This window comes from Acyrthosiphon pisum, chromosome X (genome assembly GCF_005508785.2).
Source record: "Acyrthosiphon pisum isolate AL4f chromosome X, pea_aphid_22Mar2018_4r6ur, whole genome shotgun sequence".
Classification (NCBI taxonomy): domain Eukaryota; kingdom Metazoa; phylum Arthropoda; class Insecta; order Hemiptera; family Aphididae; genus Acyrthosiphon; species Acyrthosiphon pisum.
In genome coordinates, this window is record NC_042493.1 from 58331706 (window position 1) to 58356394 (window position 24689).

The 24689-nt window shown below is 28.4% G+C and overlaps 2 protein-coding genes across 5 annotated transcripts; both read right to left on the reverse strand.

Annotated features, from left to right (window-relative positions):
* Nucleotides 1-1465: 1465 nt before the first annotated feature.
* On the reverse strand, nucleotides 1466-9950 carry LOC100574822. 3 transcript variants are annotated; one of them, XM_008186341.3, is made up of 9 exons: nucleotides 9346-9950; nucleotides 8992-9210; nucleotides 8690-8853; nucleotides 6918-7097; nucleotides 3708-4455; nucleotides 3537-3645; nucleotides 3352-3476; nucleotides 3039-3290; nucleotides 1466-2953 (listed from the first exon to the last, which is right to left on the reverse strand). In XM_008186341.3, exons 4-9 carry the CDS (start codon nucleotides 7086-7088, stop codon nucleotides 2688-2690), a joined length of 1671 nt encoding a protein of 556 aa, XP_008184563.1. In that variant the 5' UTR covers nucleotides 7089-7097; nucleotides 8690-8853; nucleotides 8992-9210; nucleotides 9346-9950; the 3' UTR covers nucleotides 1466-2687. The 3 variants fall into 3 exon arrangements, with proteins under 3 accessions (XP_008184563.1, XP_003245535.1, XP_003245536.1); XM_003245487.4 differs by having other exon boundaries at nucleotides 8690-8861; XM_003245488.4 differs by lacking the exon at nucleotides 8690-8853.
* Nucleotides 9951-11842: 1892 nt separating this feature from the next.
* On the reverse strand, nucleotides 11843-20433 carry LOC100161348 (adenylate kinase isoenzyme 1). 2 transcript variants are annotated; one of them, NM_001293389.1, is given in 6 exon segments: nucleotides 12045-12780; nucleotides 12783-12900; nucleotides 15020-15136; nucleotides 15245-15408; nucleotides 15473-15530; nucleotides 20272-20348. In NM_001293389.1, coding segments are annotated over 5 exon segments (462 nt in total). In that variant the 5' UTR covers nucleotides 15510-15530; nucleotides 20272-20348; the 3' UTR covers nucleotides 12045-12754.
* Between the last annotated feature and the right edge of the window lie 4256 nt (nucleotides 20434-24689).

Below are 24689 nucleotides of genomic sequence, written 5' to 3' on the forward strand. Positions count from 1 at the left end.
TTGTAATAAACCCTAAAATTATTGAGGCTTTCCTAACCGTATGTAGTAAGTGTTTATTATATATGAGAGCAGAATCAAATATCACACCTAAATCACTAATATCATGAACACGTGACAAAGGAGACTGATTAATATTATAAGATGTTGTAAGTGGATCTCGAGATCTAGTAAATTATATAATTTTACATTTATCAATATTTAACGGCAGTTTATTAATAGTACACCAATCCAACAATACATTCAAATCATTTTGTAATAAAATTGCATCGTTATGAGAATTTATTTGACGAAATACTTTCAAGTCATCTGCAAAAAGAAGTTTTCTTGAATGTAAAAAATTCAAATCATTTATAAATAATAGAAATAATATAGGAGCTAAATGAGAGCCCTGAGGTACACCGGATGTTACAACGAAAGGATTAGATTTGTAATTTTTATACTTTATAATTTGTTTCCTGTTTGATATATAGGATGAAATCCAAGAAATATTTTTAGATATAATATCTAAGCACAAACAAAAGTTTGTTTATAAGGATTATGTTAAATTATATTTACTATGATGAATCTTAAACTCAAAAAAAAAATCATGTATACAATACAATATATTATTAAAGTTGCTAAATAAATGCTTGTCAATCTAATTGATTTTATACCTTTTATACATATGGCATTATAGATAAAAATATGGAATGACAAACCGAGATAAATTAAGATTTTAATATAGTAAAAAATAAGCCTTCTATTCTTTTTATTAGTAATGTAATTTGAGTACAGTAAATTATTTTCTACATTGCAAAGTTAACTAATCAACTAGTTATTAAATCAATATCATATTATAATCTAAGCATATAACATTAATATAAAACAAACCATAAATGAAATATAACAATTTTTATGTCTGGGATAAATTTATTTTCTTATACATTTACTTTATAAAATGTGTTCAATTTTAATATACAAATTAAGATAATATTATAATATAATAAAAACAATAATTTCTAGACAGTTAAAGAAAATTTTATGTGTAGAGCATTTCATTTTTTTAATAATATGAAAATATACATGTAATTTAGAGTAAGTAGTTCAAACATTTTTACCAGAGTACACTGGTATTAACCTGGAGGCTGACTTTTATAAACATTTTAATATGTAGATTTATACTTAATTTAAGTTTACATGAAATAAATGTTGTTCAAATGCCAATATTCATAATTTCAACATTATATGTTGAGTATATTTTAGCATAAATAAAAGTTATGGAATCATTAAGTTAAATTATTATTATAATAAATCTTAAACTGAAAGAAACAAAATTATGTGTACTGAACACAACATAGTTACTAAATAAATATAATCTAGATGATTTTATACTCATTATTTAAATGGAATCATTGATAAAATGGAATGGGCAAATGGCAAACCGAGATAAATTGTGATTTTTATATAATAAAAAATTAGCCTTTTATTCCTTTTATAACATAATATAATTTTTTTCTTACATTGTCGAGCTAGTTAATACATTAGTTATTAAATCAATAATGTATTATAAATAGCACAAAACATTAATATACAACAAATCGTAAATTAAAAATAACAATTTTTATGTCTGGGATAAATTTATTTTCTGATAGGTACATTTACTTTATAAAATTTATTCAATTTTAATATACAAATTAATTGTTAGTGTGATAGAATAAAAATAATAATTTCTATTCAGAAATAGAAAAATTTAAGTGAAGGGCATTTAATCTTTTTAATTAAATAATATTAAAAAATGTATAATATAAAATACATTTTTGTACAATGTTATAATATTAAAATTAAATAACTAAGTAATAAAATATAAAAACTATACTTTAGGATATTCAATCTCTAGAAGTTTGGAACAAAAATATTATAATAACGATTTATGAGTAAACACTTAAACTAATAATAAGTAAATAGTGAAACCAACAAAAATGTGAAATAATTATTTTATATTGTAACAATGCATTAGAAACAAAAAAACTGGTATTTGTGAGCATTCCTCCACTATCAAATACAACTACTATGACATAAAAATTGGCTACCGGTTATATAAAAAGCAGTGGCGGTCAATTAATGTATGTTATGTATATTTTGGTGACACCCCCCTTAAAAATAATCCTAGACACTACTGATTACTGTACAGATTATCCAAGTCACCAAATAAATGACAGGAAAACACATTTAATTTGTCATGAAGTTCACTGATAACAACTTTTCTACTTTTTAGAAATTAATTAAACCCTTAGGATTTTCATTTCTAAAATTTTAAATGATAATATGAAGTGAAAAAATTAATATAAAAAAGACGTTGTTTCGAAGTAAATTTCATAGCACTTTCAAATATGATTTCAGAAATGTTAATGGATTAATAGGTTAGTTGATACTTTTGACCAAAAAAAAAAAACAAAACAATTATTAATAATAATTTTTGTGTAATGCGTTAATTAATGTAAGTCTCTCTGTTATTTCTTTTACACGCAATCACACACCTTAATGATGGGATTGGTGTTGAATCCCCTAAATGGAAAGTAAAATTTAATTTGTACCATAATTAAAACAGAAAATAGATCATGTTAAATACTGTTAAATTTACAATACTAAAGAAATATTAAATATTATAAATAGGTACTTATAATACTAGGTACATAACTAAAAATAAATTATAATGTTTTTTCTAGATAAATAGGAACACTGAATAAGTAGTTGGAGTGAAAAGAATCCAATTGAATTTTATATTCTATGAAGAAGTTGTTATCCACAGAATAATATTCTAAGGTATCATTCTTAAACACCATGGCTTTATCGACATTAAACGCACACATTGTAGTAGCACCATCATATGATATATTAAAAGATTTTAACTTCTTGATTAACTCGTACATTGGACAGTAGCTATATAAGTTAATAGTACACCTTTTGTCATAAGCTGCAAGAATACCGTATATTTTAAATTAATAATATTAATATAACATATTATGTTATATGGTTTTCAACGAAAACGTAAAACTTACTAAGCATATAAACAGTGTCGTTATAACAAGTTGCACAAATAACTACTTCACTTAAATTTATTATGCGTCTTCTCCACTTATAAACATTTTGATCATTTCCAATAGGACTTAGTTCAAACCATGATGGTTCATTGTCTTTAGTTATTATCGCTAAGTGGCCTTTATACTCCAAACAAACATAAAATTGTCTATCCACTCTTTTTTGAAAATATTGGCAAGAAGTCATATGAATTTGAACAAGTGTATCATTAACTAAAACAAATAAGTTATAAAAATTAAATTTACCACCACATTAAATTAGTTTATAGCTTACTTCTATCTATTTGAAAGAGTTCAATATTTCGATTTGGCAATCGGTGCTTTGTAAGACCTCCCATTAAGTACAAAAAATCACCTACAAAATGTCCAACTCCATGACGCCTACTGGATGTAGTAAAACTAAAAAAAAAATGAAATTTAACATTATTTATGTCAGCTATTTTTAAAACTTATAATTACTCTTTCAATCTCTTCCATTGTTCTGTAAGTAAATTATACTTCCATCCTTCCTTATTCCATGATCCTCTTCCATATGCAATTTCTCCAGCCATCACATAAACTTCTATGTCTATAAAAATTAAACAAATACCATGTACACTGAGTATAATCAGTATAAATTATTTTTGTTACCTTTAACAATCACATGATATCCAGTTGCATCAAGAGGCAATGGATCCAATCTAATAAACTTTGTAAACTGCATAGAAGCCCAATCCCAGCGATACACAAACGCATAACCATCCAATTCATTTTTAACAGCACACAAACCAAAAGGAATATTTCTTATCGGTCTAATAAACAACCCCATAGTCATAGGGTCTTGTACAGGCTCTCTTGTACAATCCATATACGGAATCATGATATTTTGTAAATTCAAATTATTAGTTTTTGAAATACAATATTTCAATTGTTCTTCATTCATAGATTTAAAACGCACACAACTAACAATCATCTCATACTCCATATTGTAATTATTATTTACTAAACACCAATTAACAATCAAATCAAACACATATTGTTCATTAACAACATTTAAACTATTGTTACTCAACAATGTTTGTAAATCTACTTTCCTTAATTGTAAGAAACCAGCTTTATTTTGATCCAATATGTTTTTAAAGTGATACAAAACATAAGCTTGGGATTTCTCTAGTAGATTCTTAATTCCAAGCTTAGAAACTGTTGAAAACACATTAACCGCATACATTGAAAACAAATATTTCGCTCTGATAATTTTAATAGATTCAGCAACAATGAAAGGAAATTGAAGAAACTGTGATACTTCCAGTATAGTAAGTAAATCATTTAAATCACTATAAATTACTTTTTTATGTTTCAAACTGTTAATGACACTCACAAAACCTTTATAGCTTATTTCCTGAAATTACAAAATAGATTTTATAATTAATAAATTTACTGAATATTTAAAGATATTACTATAGTCGAGCTCATAAAAAATTAGCGCTGGTGGCCAGTAGGTGGAGCTGAAATATAGTCGGCACCAAAAGTTTCCGGTATTGTACGAATTGTTTGATACCACAACCAATTAATATTTTGTATAGTTAACAATATTCACTAAACCTCCATTTATTTTTGCAGCTGTAGCGCGCAAAACGAATAAATAAATTACAAACATTCAACAATTTTAAAAAGTGTGCCAATTTACTTTGATACTCACTAATTTATAAATATCACTGGGAATGCTGTAGTTAGCGCTCACTTTTCATGAGCCTGACTATAATAAATTTATTTTAAATACCAAACAGTTTTTAATTACAACTATTGACCCAATAGTAAAATAATAAGTTCATGATCGAACCAAACAGCATAATATAATAATAGGTAGTTATCAAGGATAAATAATGTTCAGATTTAATGAAATAAATTATATGCATTAGTAGTTAGTACCTATATGGTTGTATACAATATAAATTATACTGTAATAGGTATAATAAAAATGTTAATAGAAAGTATAAATTAATTTTGTTCGTAAACCTAATTAATATTACTTTTAAATTTTAAACAGAGCGGTATACATTGATACAAATTGTATTTTTGTATAATGTATTGATTTGTACATTTTGTACACTTTTTATGGCAGAAAAAATGCTCTGATCATCAACTTGGAAGGATCTTTCTAATTGAATCTAATTGGTACATTTGGGAGGTCAATGTTGAAAATTTTCAGTACTTTTTTAAAATAATGAGGAAAAATATAAAAAATATGAATATTTTTTTTACATTTTAAAATTATTATTAAAATAATTGTTTGGTAACCTTAGTTAATTATTTATAATCAATGGTAATATGGTATTACTAATATAGCATTAAAAATATATGATAAAATATACATTGTAATATAGGCTGACATAGTCTCCGCTCAGAATCATTTTTGAAATTCAAGTTAAACATATCCATTATAGTGACCTACTCAATGACAAAGTATAATAGAGTAATTACAAATTACCTGCTTTTTATTTTATTTTCCACTGATTGAAATCAATAACTATAATGTTGGGTATATGATTTAATCACTGTTACACTTACAATATTATGTCATTACAGTAGAACTTCGATTAACCGTCACTCTCTGTTATCCGTCATCGGTCACCGCCAAAAAAAAAAATAATTAGGCGATTAGACGATCACGATAAACTCGTGCCCAACACAGTAACTATCAAGTGTATAAAAATAGTTTGTAATATGTACATATCCAATATAAGCGATAAACGTGATAAACGAACTATAAACTTATGTGTGTATGTATTGTATTATGTACAATTTAATCAGTGACCGACGAACAGCCTACGTGTAAGTGTGTACCGTGTGTATTAGTGAAATTTTGAATGATAAACAAATTATTTTGAATGTCACTGCGTTGAAGAAGAAGAAATTGATGAGGATGTCGAAGATTCAGGTGTTGACTTAAAACAACTAACTAGCCATTCAGAAGCAGAAGCGATGTCATCAAAGTGTATTGATTGGTTTGAAGTACAAGAAGAATCAAATGCTACGCAAGTCTTACTTCTACGTCAAATACGTAATATTGCTGCTAAAAAAGCTAGAGAATCAAAAAAACAAACTAAAATGACAGATTTTTTTTTATAATGTGTGGTATGTATGTTTATAATTTGTTACAATGTAAGTATTTTTTTTTTTTTAAAGTACACACGTAAAATATGATAAATATATAATATAAATATAAAATATAATAAATGTGTGTACCTATGTATATGTATTTACACGTTTTTTTTGCAAAATTTCCGTTAACCGTCTATTCGATTAACCGTCATAGCCCCGGTCCCGACAGTGACGGTTAATCGAAGTTCTACTGTAGTATATTTTCAGAGGTCCTGCAAGACGTACAAATATCGTCGATGGGCGAGTAATACGTTGTATCTTAAAAATGTAAAATGTTCAAGAGAGACAAAATCGTGAATACTGATAACTTATAATCAAGTTACCGCAAAATTACAATTAAATCTTTAATCTCCTTGAAGATTTTTATTGTAATTATTAATATTATTATCAAATCATGTGTTATTTTTTCCCGCTTTTTTTTATGTATAAATCGCAAAATCGATTTTCTTGAGATATGACGTATAATATGCCCATCGACAATATATTATTATACAATAAATAATATACCTTTCAAAAAAGTAAGTAACTATAGAAAAAAATATATTTGTAAAGTCAATAATTTAAAAGGCAATTATAAAATGTATTTGGGTAGTTAATTGTTAAGTCACAGAATACTGAGCATACCTACCACCACCCTTCTTCATAAGCACTAAATAACAAAGAAAAATAAATGATGATTATTGATAACTTTATAGATACCTGTATATGTATTTTTTCTGATTGAGATTCTAAAAAGTTTCCATTAAACATAGCTTCAAAATATGCACTATGTTCCGTTAAAAACAATTTATTAAATGTGTCGTTGACATCATTATCAAAATGAATTGTTACAAGCTGGTCATCAGTATTTTCCACTTCCATATTCATCATTATTACTAACTAAAACAAATAAATAATTATATAAAATAAATATTTTTTTTTTTTTTTGATCAATTATTATATTAATAATAAATAGAAAAGGTTTTAATATCATCACTTGGGAACAGATTTATGTATTGAAATAAACTATTTAAAATTTGATGAGAATTTTCCCCGAAATAGATCATTCTTATTAAAATAACTATTTGTATTTTGTATATTTCAACGTTTTATCCTGGTTTAATACATATTTGTAATTTTACAGTGCATATTTTTATCTATAGTGTATATTTTGGTCATCTTATATTATTGCGTTCACAGTCTCATCAATTTATCATTTATCAAATTACTTATGAATAATAATATAGACTATTGTCTATCATATACTATATTTATAACGATAAAATTACAACTAATCATCAAAGATAAGACAACTCTTGATCATCCGGTACAATAGTGTAAAATATGAATATTTTATGCATATAAATCTGTTCCCTAATCATCACTCTAAAAGTCTAAAATATGTACCTATATACCATAGTAAAATGCTAAATTAAAAAAAAAATTAATTGATATGAAAATAATATTTTAAGATGTCTTATATTGGTACTGAGCTTCTATAATTATCCCATTAACAATAATTGTTATAATAATATCGACAGTATTTTGTTAAAAAGGCGAAACCCTCAAAAAATGAAAACCAACTTTTAGGTATCAACATTTTCAGAAAAATTAGTAGAATAATTTGTAATAAAGGTGTTTAATAGATAAGAAAAAAATATGATGGACTGATAACAATTATACTAAATGGATTATACGCCCTTTTAATAAAATAAAATTAAAATATGAGTATGTAAAAAGGATATTCCCTACACAAATATAATTTGTAAGACAATTTCGAAATTACAGTATTTCTACTTTAAATGTGTTGATTTCAATACAATTATAATAAATGTTATTGTTATAACTTATAAATATTATCTAAACGTCAATTGGTCGTATTACAGCTGTTAAACATTATTCTGTTATCGCAGAAGTTCCCGCTTAATATAAAAATAATTTATGATCAGATTTGTTAAACTTGTGGAAAAACTAAATACATAAAGGGGTTTTATGACCAAATTTTTTTCAATTATATGGGTTACAGTGTAACCGGTACACCATCTCAACAAATACTGTCAATATTATGCATAATAATATACCTAGTAGGTAATAATAATCATAAATGAAATAATGAAGAAATCTTGTCATATAAATTATTGGAACTGCTGAACGTACATTAAGGTATGTTACGTGTTAATAAAACGAAGACAATACATATGCAGGTACGACATCCTTTTAGTACAATAATACCTATTTTTTTTTAGATGAAAATTTAATTTTAAATAGGTACCTATATAGTCAAATAAATTACCATATTATATTATACATTTTGTAGTAGGTAGATAGGTAATATATGACGTGTAAAACAACTATATTAATAAATAAAATATGTTTCTATATTTATCGCTAAATAATGACAAAACCGTGGTGGTTCCAGGGGCGCCTACCTTTCAGCCACCAAACCCCCAAACTTCATCCACGAGTGTTGCAGTAGGTATCTGAATACTTACATTCGAAATTTAGCACAGGCCACACAACGGATAATTAAATGATAGAATTGCAACGCTACGTTTTCAACAATATTGTTAGCTTGGATCCTTCTCTTTTATGTGGACACTCCGTTGATTTCGAAATGACTAACGCAGACTAGAAGACTTGAAACTGGCAACAATGTCTGAAATGCTGCACAAACGTCAAATCACGTGCCAATATGGCCACCCATCAGATGCGACCAGGACAAGCAGTGCCTCCCCACCCCCCAAAAAAAAAAAAATTCGTGCCCGAGCGTACCATCATTATACTAAGTACTTACGTTCGAGGCTCAGATTAGCAGTACAGTCCACACGACGAATGGTCTAACGATCGATCAGCAATGCAACGTTTCCAACAATATAGTTTTGCGGCGATCCTTCTTTCGCGGCAAAACGTGAGTACTCGCCGTTTGTCGAATCGCAGGACGATTGAAATGTCTTTAACGTGGGCACTACGTTGAATTCGACGAGCGACGCGGACTGGAAACTGTTAACAACGGCTGAAAACAGTGCACAAACGTCAAAACACGTACCAATATGGCCGCTTAACAGCTACGACTGGAACGAGCAGCCACGGTCGCACAGACGCACACTCACCGTACACACCTAGGTAGTGTCTGAATGGCGGCTCTTACCTTTTACTGTATGCACAGGTTGACTTCGACAACAACGACCGGCGCGGACTTGAAATTGGTGACAATGGTGTACAGACGTCCAATTACGAGTCGATATTATGCCAATACGCCCAAGCGGCGACGACCAAGACAAACAGCAGCGACGTTGACGATCGAACAAACGTAGAGACTACAGGCGCATAAGCAGTACACACACACACACACACGTCTGAATAGTGGCTGAGGGTTGAGCTTGTGCCGGCTACATCGAATACGACTACGACAGTACGCCAGTATGAGTACTACACCGGTATAGCGTATTAGTATAAACTATAACAGACGCAGATCAGTTGGACATCTCGGTTGTGCGCATGCGGCTCAACAGAAATGTATAGAAAATGAGCATAAATCGACCACCGGAACAGTGACTGAGTGTTTACAGTGTTCAAACCTGAAATCAGTGTGGACGGCTGTAAACGGTGTTCGCGCGCTTTGCATTGTTATATTTTGTTCGTTTGTTTACGTCTGTCCGTAGTGTTGTTCTATGACAAATTAGTCATGGTAATACCAATGAGCGCGGTAAAAAGATTAAAATGTGTTCTTTTATCGTCTTTGTCGTCGTCACTGCTGTTGTTGTTGTTGTTGTTGGTGGGCCAAAACGTGATAATAATATGATATTGTGAACGATAACAGCTGCAGCGCTGATAAATGATAACCGACGTCGGAGCCGGGTCGACGACTGGCAGAATCGTGCATTCGTTAAAATAAGGCGTAAAAATAAAAATTGAGAAAATAATATTATTGCATATTATTTTGCTATTAAAATATTAAATGAAATCCGCAGTTGACCAGTTAGTGGTTTACCCGTACGGCCGTGTACGTCATAATTATAATGAACGACAAGCTTAAATCAAACAACACTGATCACTTCCCTCTAGGTGTACGGTGTCCCTTCAACTAAAATACCGCTCGTGGATAATTACTAATTATAGTACCGTACTACCGTAGTGTAAGAACCATTTAGGTCCTTATGAAATTGTAATATCGTAGAATCTGATATTTTTCACTATCATTCAAAGTATTTCCTACTCAAAACTCAGTCAGAAATGGCAAACTTAGCCCGCCTACCATGTATGAACGATTTCGACTCACTGTAGAAAAGTGCACTTACTGAAATAATTTAATTTCTTCGATAGGTAGGTAACTTTTTGACAATTTTGTTCAAACGCCACTGATGGGGTGACAACGTTTCAAACCCAGGCGCTATTTTAGTCATAGACAATAGTAAAAATAAATAGCATGCCTATGTATATACCTATATATATATTTTTTTTATTGATTTCAAACTTTAGCAGCAGTTGCGTATCTAGGATTTTTTCATGGGGGATACGAAGATTTTAATAGATATATTCAGTATACACATATTGTATTTTGACACCGTATCCCCCCCCCTTCTTTTCAGCAGCTAAAACAATTAGTTTTTACAAATTTTTGTATAAGGTTTGTTATATGAATCATAGAAACATACATGTCGTATACATTTAATCACATTATGGTTGAACTCTGGCTTCAAGGGCCGGTATTTTAATTTTTTTTAATATATTTATAATTTATATTTATGTGCATAGGAAAAATATTATATCTAAATTTGCTTGTCCAGCCCAGTTTTTTTTAAGGAAGGAGATAAGGTCACTTAATATGTCTGTTCCTATAGATTCATATAAGTTTGGATTGGTTTTACTTAGTATCTGCATTCCGGAAAAATGTTTCTTACTGTCATTGTCACACACGAAATGCAAGTTGCTGGGTCTTTGTTTCCCATTAGGTAAAAGTGTGTTAAGCGGGTGTAGGTGATTCTCAATTTATTGATTATTGTTTCTATTTTTCTAGATGTTCCATTAGACATTTAGACCCCTTGTTAATATATTTAGTTTCGTTGTTTGATTCAACCTACTTACCTACTGTTTTACTTATTGAGTGTACATGTTAAAGTTGTTTCTTTGATGTCTAAAATTGTGGATTTTTTAATAACTTACACAGTGGTTTTTGCACTTATTATTCGGCACATTCAATCAACGGGAAAAGAAATATTGGGTTCAACCATTACCATTTATATCTGAAAAAATAAATAAAGGAAAATTTACTTTGATGCTACCCAGATAAATTCTTTGGTTACCAGTTATAATAGATAGGTTTTGTGACACATTGTAGGATTACTTGTAACTCTTCTTGCCAGAAAGTATTCACATGAAATAGTAAGTAGGTAGGTAGTTGGTTATAAAACTATTTTCCATACAAATATTCTCCAGTCTTTTACAAAGATTTCATTACATCAGAACTTCAGAACAGTATAATGTTTACTCATATAACTTGAACTTAATTCATTGTATTCGTTAAATATAGTTCTATTTACTATAGAGTTTGTTGTTTTCACATATTTTTAAATAAAATCACCGAAAAGTTTTACAAAAGAGACTCATAAAAATGTAACACTTCACTGTGTACACTGTACACCCAATTACTTTGTTAATTGTTGGTATATTATCTCTAAAATATGTATAATATTAGAAAATGTAATAAGTATTATCTATTCAATTACCTATCTGATTCTAAATTTTTAATGAATTTTTTCATATATATTCTAAACACTGTTTATTCAAATTAATGAATAAATTACTATAGGTAGTTATCTAACAATAAAACAAAAAACATTACACTACTGTATTAAAACATAAATATTTAATTTTGTTCTTAAAAAGCAATAACATTTAAAATATTGTAATAACAACTTTATTACACCTAATTAACAACAATAATAATTATGTTTAAATATGACATTATAATATTATATTATCAACATAATCATCTTTATTCTTTATACTAGTATATGTGTAAAGAAGGGTACTATAACTTCTTAATAAATAGATGATTCGAATTGTATTAAAATAATTGTAGTGTTGTTAAAAAAAATAATGCTTTTTATATAAGGCAATGACACCAATAATTTATAAAGCACATAAATATTATATTTTCTATTTTTTTTGTATTAGGTACTTTAAAATATTATAATCTATAACAATACAATGAATACAATAATAAAATTACTAGTACCTATTGGTAAACCAAGTTACAACTGATATTTTATCATGTTTTATTAATCCGAACCTAAATCTATATTTATAGCTTGTGTGAACATAGATACATGCATGAAAAAAATAATCTCATTTTTTTCAAATGGAACTTTGAGCTTTTAATTTTTACCATAACTTTGTCGATTTTTATTATCATCAAAACTGATGCAGATTTTTATTTTTTAAATTATGCAACCAATGTATCAAGTTTTTTCTCTGCTTCCGCAAAAACAGCCTCTGCACTCTGTTCGGCCGATATTATAACTACTTTAGACTTGTACGCTTCTATAATAGGATCGTTATTGTCGTGGAACGTCTGCAACCGTTTTTTAATTGTTTCCATATTGTCGTCTGACCGACCACTGGTTTCAGCTCGTTTGAGCAATCTCTCCACCATCGTCTCGTCTTTGGATTCCAAGTACAATACCATGTCTACCGGTTTTATCTATAAGAAACAAAACACTTAAAATAGTATTTTTTTTGTAATTAATCTCAATAAAACCTATATAATTTAAAAGTTTGTATTAAAAAATAAAAATGTTAATACTTTATATGAAATGTTTAAGTGAAATTATGAAAAATCGTTTTCAAAATCATTAAAAATATATTTTTTATTCTACATTCTAAAATCTTATACAAGTTCCTATTAAAACTTCCTGTTTTCAAGCACAAAAATATAAAGATTATATATTATTTTGTGTAGAAAATAGGTAGGTATGTTGTAAGTTATTGCTACCCCAAATCTCATTAAACTAAGTTTTTTCATTTAATATGATTTATTATAATTACGCCTTATTTAAAATGAACAAACTACCAATGATAATTTAAAATAGTGTAGTTTTTTTATTCTTGTGCCATGCCCATGCGTGTTGTTAAAAATAGACAGTTAGTAAACTTTACTGTGGCATTCTTTTTACATACCTATACCTATATAACTGTCGTCTGTCTGTACCTACCTCCTACCCATATGTATAAAGAAAATACCTACCGTTTAATACCTACTCGTTTAAATCATATTTATATAGTGTACCTACCTAGTACAGTAGTACCTACCTATATAGTATAATATACTATTAAAATTTACAGTATTACTATATATAATATAGTCAGGCGCGTAGCTAGGGGGCTACATTGTTACAGTTGTAGTGACACCCCACGACCGTGTCTTATAATTTATAAAAGTATAAAATATTCATCCGATATTCATCATAAACCGTTTATAACGAAATATAAAGAACGATAACACTTATGTAAAACAGGGACCTAGCTTCTCATTACATGGTAGGTTATTGATTAAAAAAAAAAAAATTTGAATGTATTTAATAATAATTTACCTTTATCATTAATATTTACTTTTACACCTTGTACTGTATATAATATATTTTATTATTATTAAATACTATCAGTCCCGCCCGGCATTGTCCATGCCTAATAGTACGAGATTTGTTGAGGTGATAAGGATTGAAATTTTGTTATGCGATCAGTACCTATTATCAGGTAGGCATTTCTAACTCTAAGTTTTCAATGTTATACCAAGTTTGTCGTTTTTTACCTACCTACCTACCTACCTACCTACCTAATAAGAATATAAATAAAACCATTAAAAAAAATTGCTAAGTATATACTTTATTTACCTACTTTAAAATTAAATAAACTATTATTTATAAAACTTAATTACGAAATCCTATACGTGACGACAATAGACAGTAGGTGCACCACGACACGGCGACGGAGAGATAACGTTTATAAATTAGAAATGTCACTTACAAAAAATAATAATTCCTACTAATTTATATTATTATTATTATTATTTGTAACTAATGTCAACCATTAATTATATAAAGAAAAAAATATCAGATTTCCATTTTCCACCATCCCCTATTTCACCCCCTTCAAGTTTCGAGACAAAAAGTAGCCTATGTTTATCTTCGAGGTCCCATAATATATTTCTATACTAAAATTCATCAAAATAGATTCAGCGGCTTAGGCGTGAATACGTAGCAGATAGACTGACTTTCACATTTATAAAGTATAATATAGGTAAGCATCGATTTAAAAAAATTAAAAAAAAAAATTTATTTATATGACTTGGGACCGAGACAAATAAGAACATAAGGAAAATATTTCTGTATATTGCCCCTATTATAAAATATAAATAGGTATAATTTTAATTAGGTATAAATATTAGTTACGTACCTATATATAGACAAGTATAGTACCTATAACTAATTTGCATTTATAATTCAGTAAAACAATTAATATATCATAAATCACCTATGCTATATTAGGAATTGTATGGGTAGGATAATCAAATCAAAATTAATGTTGATGTGTAAATCTATATGAGTTTTTGGAAATTAAGTTTTACCCGTAAGACGTAAAAGCATTTCTAAGTATTACAAAATTAAAATTTTTACTTGGAAATTAGAACAAATCTATTTTTAATCTATCAAAACTTTCATTTAGTTTAATTGTTTAAAAAAAACTAATCGACACCTTTTTACTTTGAGAATAATTTATAGTACCTACCTATTTATAAATATTAAATACTTAATACAATTTACCGCAGTTTCGAATTCCTCTCCTTGTTTCTTCTCACGTGGATAACCATCGATCAGGAAACCTTTGGATGTTGCTACTTTGCTTTTGATCTTCTCATTGAGTAACTCCATGACAACAGACTGAAACATACATTCGTAAATTTATGACATTGCTGAATATACATTTGTTGAGGTAGGTTTACACGTTCACAGTTAAACTGCGCAAACTGTCTATTATAGAAAGCGTACCGTGGGAACTAGGGCTCCTTCTTTCATAATTTTCACCAATTCTTGGCCACGTTCTGATCCTGTGTTCACTTCATCCCTCAGCAAATCACCAGTCGAAATGTGAGTAAACCCGTATTTGGCAACGATCTTGTCACAAAGGGTACCCTTGCCGCTACCGGGTCCACCTATTTAATTTAATACCCATATCAATGACATATATAGTTCAACTATTTTGTTCTTTCGTCTTACCAAGTATCCAGACGGTTGGTAGAGTGATTTCACACATATTCGTTTATATAGATTGCAACTGTTGAAAAAATATAAAGTTAAAAATACATTTTTAACTATGAAAAAATGTGTGTTTAAGTATACTACAATACTACATAACATTCAATTGAAGAATTTAAGCAATAACAGACAACAGTAATAATAGTCTTATAACCATGCTCATCCCTTTTTTCTTCAATAATAAAGTTATTTCAAATCTGATTTTTGGAATTTTGAAAAATATTTTTAAATTCTTGTAATTTTTTTGTGTTCCTTAAAGAGTACCCTAACACATAATACACGTGATACAAACTTCTGCTTTTCAAATGACAACCTCTCCCCCTCTTTTCAACTATAAATTATTCAGTGGATAATTAATCTGAGAAATTTGACGTATCAGAATCAAAATTCGTACGAGTAGTTCTTGAGTTATTTAACTTTGGGTTCTAAGGATTAAAGGTCCATGGTAATGGGTTTATAATATATGGCGACTATGGTGATTTGAAAATTGTAGTCATTAATATTAATCTATAAGCATTAATAATTTGTAAAAATGGCCCAAGTATAAATGTATGATAAATACAAGTTCCTACATCTATTTTATATTTATGTAATATAATTGTTAAGGGACTATTATCCTTAGCACAAACATTTTAATTACAAAGTAACTGCTCATTTGAATTTCGGATTAAGACGTACATCAAATATCAATACATCTATTTAAATGATCCACTAAATAATTTACAGTAAAGAGGGAATGGTCTCATTTAAAAAAACAGAAGTTTGCATCGCCACAGGACACTCCTTAAGTAATAGGTACAAATTCAAAATTTTGAAAAAAATGTCTTTTGAGTATATTAAAACATTCCAAAAATCATAATTTGACTAAATCCATTATTAAAGGGATAATTGAGGGTAAGCATGCTTGGTGAATCCCCCTGTATATACAAACTATACACGTCGTCCGATAAGGTCCATCATATAAAGGTTATTAGCTTAAAACGAGTGGATAATACGGAAGGTCATATTATTAGTAATTATTATACTACGCGTACGTTTACATGCAAAATATGACACATTTAATATCTCTTCACGGGAACGTATACTGTATACTGTATACTGTAATTTAATATTAATTATGACTTTTATAAACAAAAATACCTACATGAATAACACATTAACACGCATGTTATTTTTACTAATTAATAATATTATTACAATTTTTGGGTAAAAATGTATTATATTATTTTCGTAAATATTTTGTAATGCTCTTTGGAAAAATAGCATATATCGTATATAATTTGTATGTCTAAAAATAAAAGGTCATAATACTTATTTTGGCTAAGTTCCAAAAGAGGTCATACTTAATAAAAAAAAAAAAACACGAAAGTCGAATTTGAAAAACTAATAAAATATAATGAAATAAATTCAAATGTTAAAATAATTTATGCAGAATGTGCAAATAAACTATACCTAGGCAGGTACTTACTTTAAATGTATTTTCAGTAACATTACCACAGTCTATCCGTTTTAGCACGTTAGATAGGTAGGTACTGATTTTTATGGATAAAATAATATAAATCATTAATAAATACTCACGGGTACCATTATATTATACAACTTATATTAGATACATTTACATAAAATCAAAAAGATTTGACAATTTTAAAATTTTAGGTAACCAATAATACTATTTCTACGTTTATTTAAAATAAATAAAAAACATTCGAAAAAAAACTAAAACAATATAATACTGCAACAAAACTATATAATATTAATTATTATACTTGTCTATCTAGCCATTAATTTAAATTATTGTTTAAAATGATAATTCGACTTCGTCATGTCAAATAAACGGTTTTATCTTGAAATGTTAAATGACGTATTCACCGAAAAATATAAATACGTATAACCTTGTACTTTGTAACATTATGATTCAGATTGCGATTTATGGTCGTTAAGGTACATAATATTTAACACATTGCAAGCATCCGTCGACAAGTGTTTTAAAACGTCAAGGACAAATGTGAATTAAATCAATAAAAACAAACAGAGCTCAAAACAATTTGATGTTGTGCCAGTAACGGGAGACCAGAAGATAATTAATATGAACATAGGTTAGGTTGATAACTAACTTTATAGTTTTATGAATGAGAATTATTATGACAAAATAAACGCAGCAGTAAACTCGTTATTCCTTAATGATTATTGTTTGTTGTGTAAACACTGTAGTAGACGAAATTATTGAAATTAATCATTTTTAGAAAAACATTATACCAGGTAGGTACCTATTTAGAACATCTTATAATATATAACCTATTATATTAAAATATTTTGATGATGTATCACATTTTCATTTGATTCCATGGTTCTTTAACAAGAAAAACATTTAAAATCGATCTATAATTTTGTAGAAAAATATAGATATTAACTGAAAAATTACCAAGTAGATACGTCATGTAGGACGGACATAAGCGAGTAAATATAAATGAGATCCAATACTATGCGTGGTTTTAAAATAATTTATTTTGCTCTTTATTATGTATATGCAACACTTAATTTTGGATAAGGTAGAAGTAGTAAGTACCTATAAAACGGTAATTTTGATAACAATGAGAATATGAGATAGATAATTAAATAATAATTGTATTAATCAATATTAAATGACTATACCCATACCTAGTTACCTTTTTAGCAAATAAATATGTACCTACCCCAAGGACCAAGACTAGCAAATTTAAGCTACAACAAATGATATGTATTTATACGAGAAGCATACCTACCAACTATATTATACTGTAGTACTACACTACTACAGTACCTACTGTTTTACTACTATAGAACACGGACGTATATTACAGCTAGCACGGTCACGCAATTATAAAATCGATTTTTGACTTGACAGTTGACATTATTCATTGGGATTAAAAAAAAACGTGCCAGTTTAAAATCAAATTTTAATTTTGTTCCTGTGGACCATTGTTAAACATAATAGACATCAGTACTATTATAGGTAGGTAGGTATACCTCTATTCAATATTTATGTTCAGATAATTAAAGATTTATATTTTATTTGTTAATGTTTTCGCATATGGTAGATAGGTATACGTATATTACTCAGTACTCATTGTAGTTTTAATATATTTTAGTATTTTACTTATTAATATGTTTTTTTTCTGAATGTTTATTGTAAAGTGTGCACACATGTGCTTCAATTGATTAAATATTTAAATATTATTATATTTGAGTGGTGCACGCCAACGTTATCTGCAAGTCCCTTCCACGGTTGTCACGCGCTGTCAATAAAGACTGTTTGCTATCCTAATAAAATTATCTTCCCCTCTTCCTTGCAAGAATGGATATTATGAGAAAAAAAAGTGTCTACAATTTGTGCTGGACACATATATAAAATTTGTCTTTCAATTATTTAAGGATTATAAGACGCACAGTGATCAGAGAGAACATTTCCAAACTATATAGGTACATTATAGGTACATGCTTGAAAATAAGTTAGTGCCTGTGTTGTACCTATTTATTTTACTAAAGAACTCTATAATAATCAATCCAATCATTATACCTATTATAATGTGCTGAGAATATATAATTTTGCAAACCGAGTACACAAATAATCATTATCGCAGGTGTGTGACGATGTGGGATCCATAAAGATTTTGTATAATCTACAGTCTACATTATAGATGACTGTGGACATAGACAATAATATAACATTATGCATTATTATGTGTACGAGAATAATAGGTACGAACTAATATAAAATAATATATATACCTATAATTATATTATAATGTTGGGAAAGTTACTTTTTTTGTTGGTAATTAAATTACATTCCGAATAAATTATCTTTCAAAATTGTAATTGAATTATTCTTTATTTATTTAAAGGACATTTTAAACGCAGACATAACTTTTAAGTTTATAAAAGTAACTTCGTTACAATTAAAGTTACTTTTTATTTAAAAAAAAATAAGTAATGACAGTTAACAATATGAATTAATAATCTTTGTTTAAGAACCAAAAGTTGTCTTACATGCATTATTTTTTTTTTTTTAATTGTTTTATTAAAAACAATGCATTTTCCAAATTACTACGTATTAAAAATAATTTTTTTTGTCAAATAGCTATTACAAAAATGTTAGGTAGGTACTGTCAGAAAGTTGTACTTATATGATAAATGTGCAGACATCATCAATTGGTTTTTACTATGTACCTATTTAAAAAAACAAAGCAGCGAGTACCTAATTTAGTATTTGTATTTAAATTTTATTTTACAAAAAAGTAACTTTCTATAAAATTTAATTAAATTACCATCAAATTACTTAAAAAGTGTAACTTGTCACTTGAGTTAAGTTATTCCCCACCACACTTAATATATAATAAATACATATATATTATATTGTCGCACTCAGTACTATAATTGTACAATTACCATTACTGTTAGTTATAGCCTATATAAGTAGGTACCTATCTGTGTTATTGTTTTCAAATTATCACGAGCAAATGATGACGTGATTTTACCTATATTACGCTATGAAAAAATATGTGTCATGCGTACGTGTGTATAATAATTTAATGATATTATGTAATACCGATAACAAAGATTACGACATGGCGCGCGTATCGAGGAGACAGTATTGAAAACCCCTTCGACACTTGACCTAACTACAATACGTTACACGCATGCGGACTTAGCATAATATTTGATGTTATTATTATTATTACAATCTTATACTACAATATATTATTATAATATGCTATACTCACGGTGTTTATGTATACGACTGGACGGATATTATGCGAATGAGAGACCTACACTGAGGACCGTAAAACGTCGACACGATAACAAAAGTGCGCGGCCCGTGGGAGAGGGCTTTCGGCTATTATTTCGTTGGGCGGTGGCGGCGACAGCAGTGGGCTAGGCAGCGCGGCAGCTGAACCAGTGATGATAATAATATCGCGCCGTCGTGGGTGTTGCGGAGGGGGGAGCGGGGCGAGAGCGAGGAAAGGAAAACTTTTTTTTTGGCAATCGGCTTTGCGAAAAAATATTTTCACGGCTACACGTAGTCGCCGCTGCGATTATACTCGTATCGCAGGTCGGAAATTAAGGTCGTCTCTATTTTTACGCGGCCACCAACTGCTGTAATTATATATTATTTCCCTACCAATATATATATATATATATTTTTTTTATTATTATTGTGAAAATCGTCTAGCGTGGTTTTTGTAAGGGAAAAAAATAATATAAGCGTATATTATTTTATACGCATCATTTTGGCTTGCACCGTCGCCAAGGGATCCAGTCCGTAGGCACTTATTATCTTAAATTCACCGTGTCTGAAAAATAAAATGTCTCTAATTTTTTATAATTTATTCACCCCTTCTAATAACATATAAATATTTTATTTTATATATTTTTATGTTATGTATTTGTATTTGTATGCGGGTTGATTTTCCCCTTGGCTATTAAGTTTTCAGATAAAGTGCAACCTCGTATTTGGTTTCTTTTGCTAAATGTTCCAAAACGCATCAAATGATTTTAATAAAATATTTTAAGTTTCGATGAAAAAATAATGTTGGATGCCAAGAGTAGACTATATTATCATAATATTCAGTGAAATATTGTGCCGCACTCTACATAAGTACTCATAGGTTTTACAAGTTTATAGGTAGTTATGTATATTGTATATATTATTATATTATATTACCTATATTGATAAGTATATGTCATATTTATCAATAATACTCCCATATATAAATTGTATAGGTAGGTACTCAAATTCTATACTCTATTATTCTATACTACTAATATTGATTTTTTGGTAAAATATTTGTACCTATAGGGAATAAATGAGTGTATTTTTCAAAAGAAGAAAATGTTCAGACTTTTAGAGACGCAATATCATATTGTTTTGATGGACAAAGTAGCTAAAAAAATGTCACCCAGTATAAAACGGATACATAGTATGCGTATAATCATATACACTTATATAATATAGTATTGTATACGAAATGGTATTGATCGGGCCAAGGTAGTATGGCGCGCGCGTTCATATACGTATATACAGCGAGACAGCGTTGTGTGAACTTCTACACTACAATAAGCTCGTAAGTCAGAATAATAGTAAATTGTCCAGCGGAAAATGCCAAATCAAAATCGTTCGATCGCGGAAGAGGTGGGGCTCGTAGACGGGATGTTTACGATTACCTATATTAGTATAACGTTATTGTAATCATAAGAACATCATTGGTAATAGGTATTACTTAATACTTATTAGTTATATACTTATATTATATATATACGATGTACACCTAGGGCTGTTCGATTGTCAAAAGTACTAAATAATCGAAAATTTCGATTAATCGAAGATTTTTATCAAGAAGTGCTAGAGTGCTCGATTGTTGAAATAGTCAAAGACATATCGATTAATCGATTAAAACAATCGATAAAAGTTTATCGGTTTTGAGCACTGCTGAATTATATTTCCTGCTAGGTTTATGGTTTACTCATTTAAGATTTTTCAAATGCAATGACTTATCGTTAGATTAATATTTAATATACTTTTAAAATACTAAAAAGTATAAAGGGTATTCAGGTATTTTATTTGATGATTATATTGATGATGAATAACATTCTGTCACTGTCATTGCTGTCATAATGTTTGTTTTTATTTTTATTTTGTATTAATCGATAAAGCGATTAATCGGTATTGCGATTAATCGGTGGTGAATACATTTTAAAAAATAATCGTTTTAATCGATTGATCGATGCTCCATACGATTAATCGAAACAATCGAACAGCCCTATGTATACCTATATACGTATAGTAACTAATCATTAATCTAGTATTCTAGTTCCTAACTACCTATGTAATAACTAATAACTTTGGTACTGCCTGTGGATCTGAAAATTAAATCTATCGTTGTAGTGGGGTCTAAAAGTATAAAACGGAGTAAGACCTATTATTTCGTACACCTGATTTGACCTGCTTAGCTACAATTTAATCATTATAATAATATTATTATATATTTATATATTATTTATATTACGATAATACCTAGCTGTTATACTAATAACGATTAACCTAATAATTTATTAGTTACGATAAAAATGTTCACTTTCTGTTAAATGATGAAAATTCTTGATAGGTTTTCACGATCGATTAATGATTTTTTTTTTAGTAAATTAAACAATACCTTGTAATAAAATAATATAACAACCATTAAATGTTGAAGATGACAAATTTTTATATTATGTTTATTTTCTTGGCTAACCTACATTGTGTTTATGTGAGAAAAACAAGTAAATTATGAGTTATTAATTCGATAAACAAACATTAAATGAAAAACCCGTGTGAAATTGGTATAGTTATTAGTAGTGATGTTAATAGGACATTTCCAGAAGAAAATTCATAATAACAATGTTTTAATGATTATTTATGTTAACATATATTTTATTAGTTTATGATTAATTAAAGAATAATGCTATTGTACGAATAATAATTATTCTATATAATAAAAATGAAAAGCTGTGGGTTTGATAAGAGCATCAATCGAAAAAGGCTAGACCGATTTATATCATTTTTTTTTATAATTGTTTGTAATATTTTGAATGAGGTTTTTACGGAAAGAAAAATTGGGAAAGTTACTCAGAAAATTAGGGAATTTCGGGAACACTGAAAGCCTTTTTTTCAATGAGATTTTTCTATAAATTGTTTTTTTGTTTAGAAATAGTTGCCAAGTTAAAGTGTCACATAATATAATATTATAGTAACAGTAAAAATTAGTAGAAATTAGTATTTATTTGTTTTCTATCCTATATCTAGGAGGCTAAAATAGAGCTCATCGCGCATACATAACATTTTTTTCGGTTCATATTTTTTTTTGTTTATTTATAGGGTTGCCATTATTTGATTAGATAGCATAGGTACATATATTATGTTATTATTATAATTAGTAGATATAATATGGTATATACATTCTTTTTACAAATTTATTTACAAAAAAAAATTGTTATTGATAATGGTTGGATAGTTGGATATAATTTTAAATTTTTTACCTATAATTTTGTCACATATTTTTTACTAGCATGATAATCTATACCTATTATATAATCGAACGTATCCCAACTGACTTACTTTTAATAATTTAACTGATTCATTTTTGATAAAATAAAATAATTTGACATTTTCACGAAATATTTCAAGGGTCTACACTCTACGATTAATTTATTTTGTATTACAACAAAATAACAAAAAATTTTAGAAGAGATCGTTGATTTACGTTTGAGTATACAATGTTGTCAAAATTTGAACTTGAAGCGCTCATAAAAATTACCTAATATGGCTTTATACCTTAAATTTTTGTTTTTAATTCCAGTAAGAACCACATATGAAGTTAATTGTATTCTAATTTCAAAGTTTCAAGAATTGATTCACTATTCAAAGTCAAACTACACCCAATTCATTAACAGAAACCACCCCCAATATTTAAGATTGCAGTTTTTTTCTGCTGTTAAAGATGACGCAATAACACGTAATATCGTAATAAATGATTATGTAATAGTATATTGTGTGGCAAGGGCGGGAAGTGAGCCATTTCAGTCGCAGGCGTCGTGTGCTGACAGATTGAAATGGCCTTCCCGCGCGAGCCACACATACAATTTTTTGTCACACCCCTGCGTTCATGGAAAAGGTTATGCAGGGATCTATGCAACAATTATAGACTATTCTACAAAATATGTTTAAATGTTAATGCGTCATGCAAGGAGGTTATACTATAAATTTAATATGTAACCAAAAGTTTATGTTTTGGAAGGACCGTGGTAGGTATACATTTTAGTTTCTGGTTGTGCAGGAGATACGCGCCCGGCGGCCGGCACTTTTGGGGATTTCCTCTTTTCCGCCCGCTGGACGGAAAAGGTTGCTTTCGAACACTTCAACCGTGGTCGAAAATCAGACTTTCGGTGCAAGCGTGACAAAAAATACAATAAATTCGCTCAAAATACTAATAAAGTAAAAAAAAAAATAATTGATTATAGTACCAATCATTAATGTACGATAAGTACCTGTATAGTACCCAGTTTAATTATGCTTAATTATTTTTATCATATTTTACTTATTTACTTTTTTTATTTAGATTCTAAGCGAAGCGATTTATTTATTTTACTTTAGGAGGACGTGATA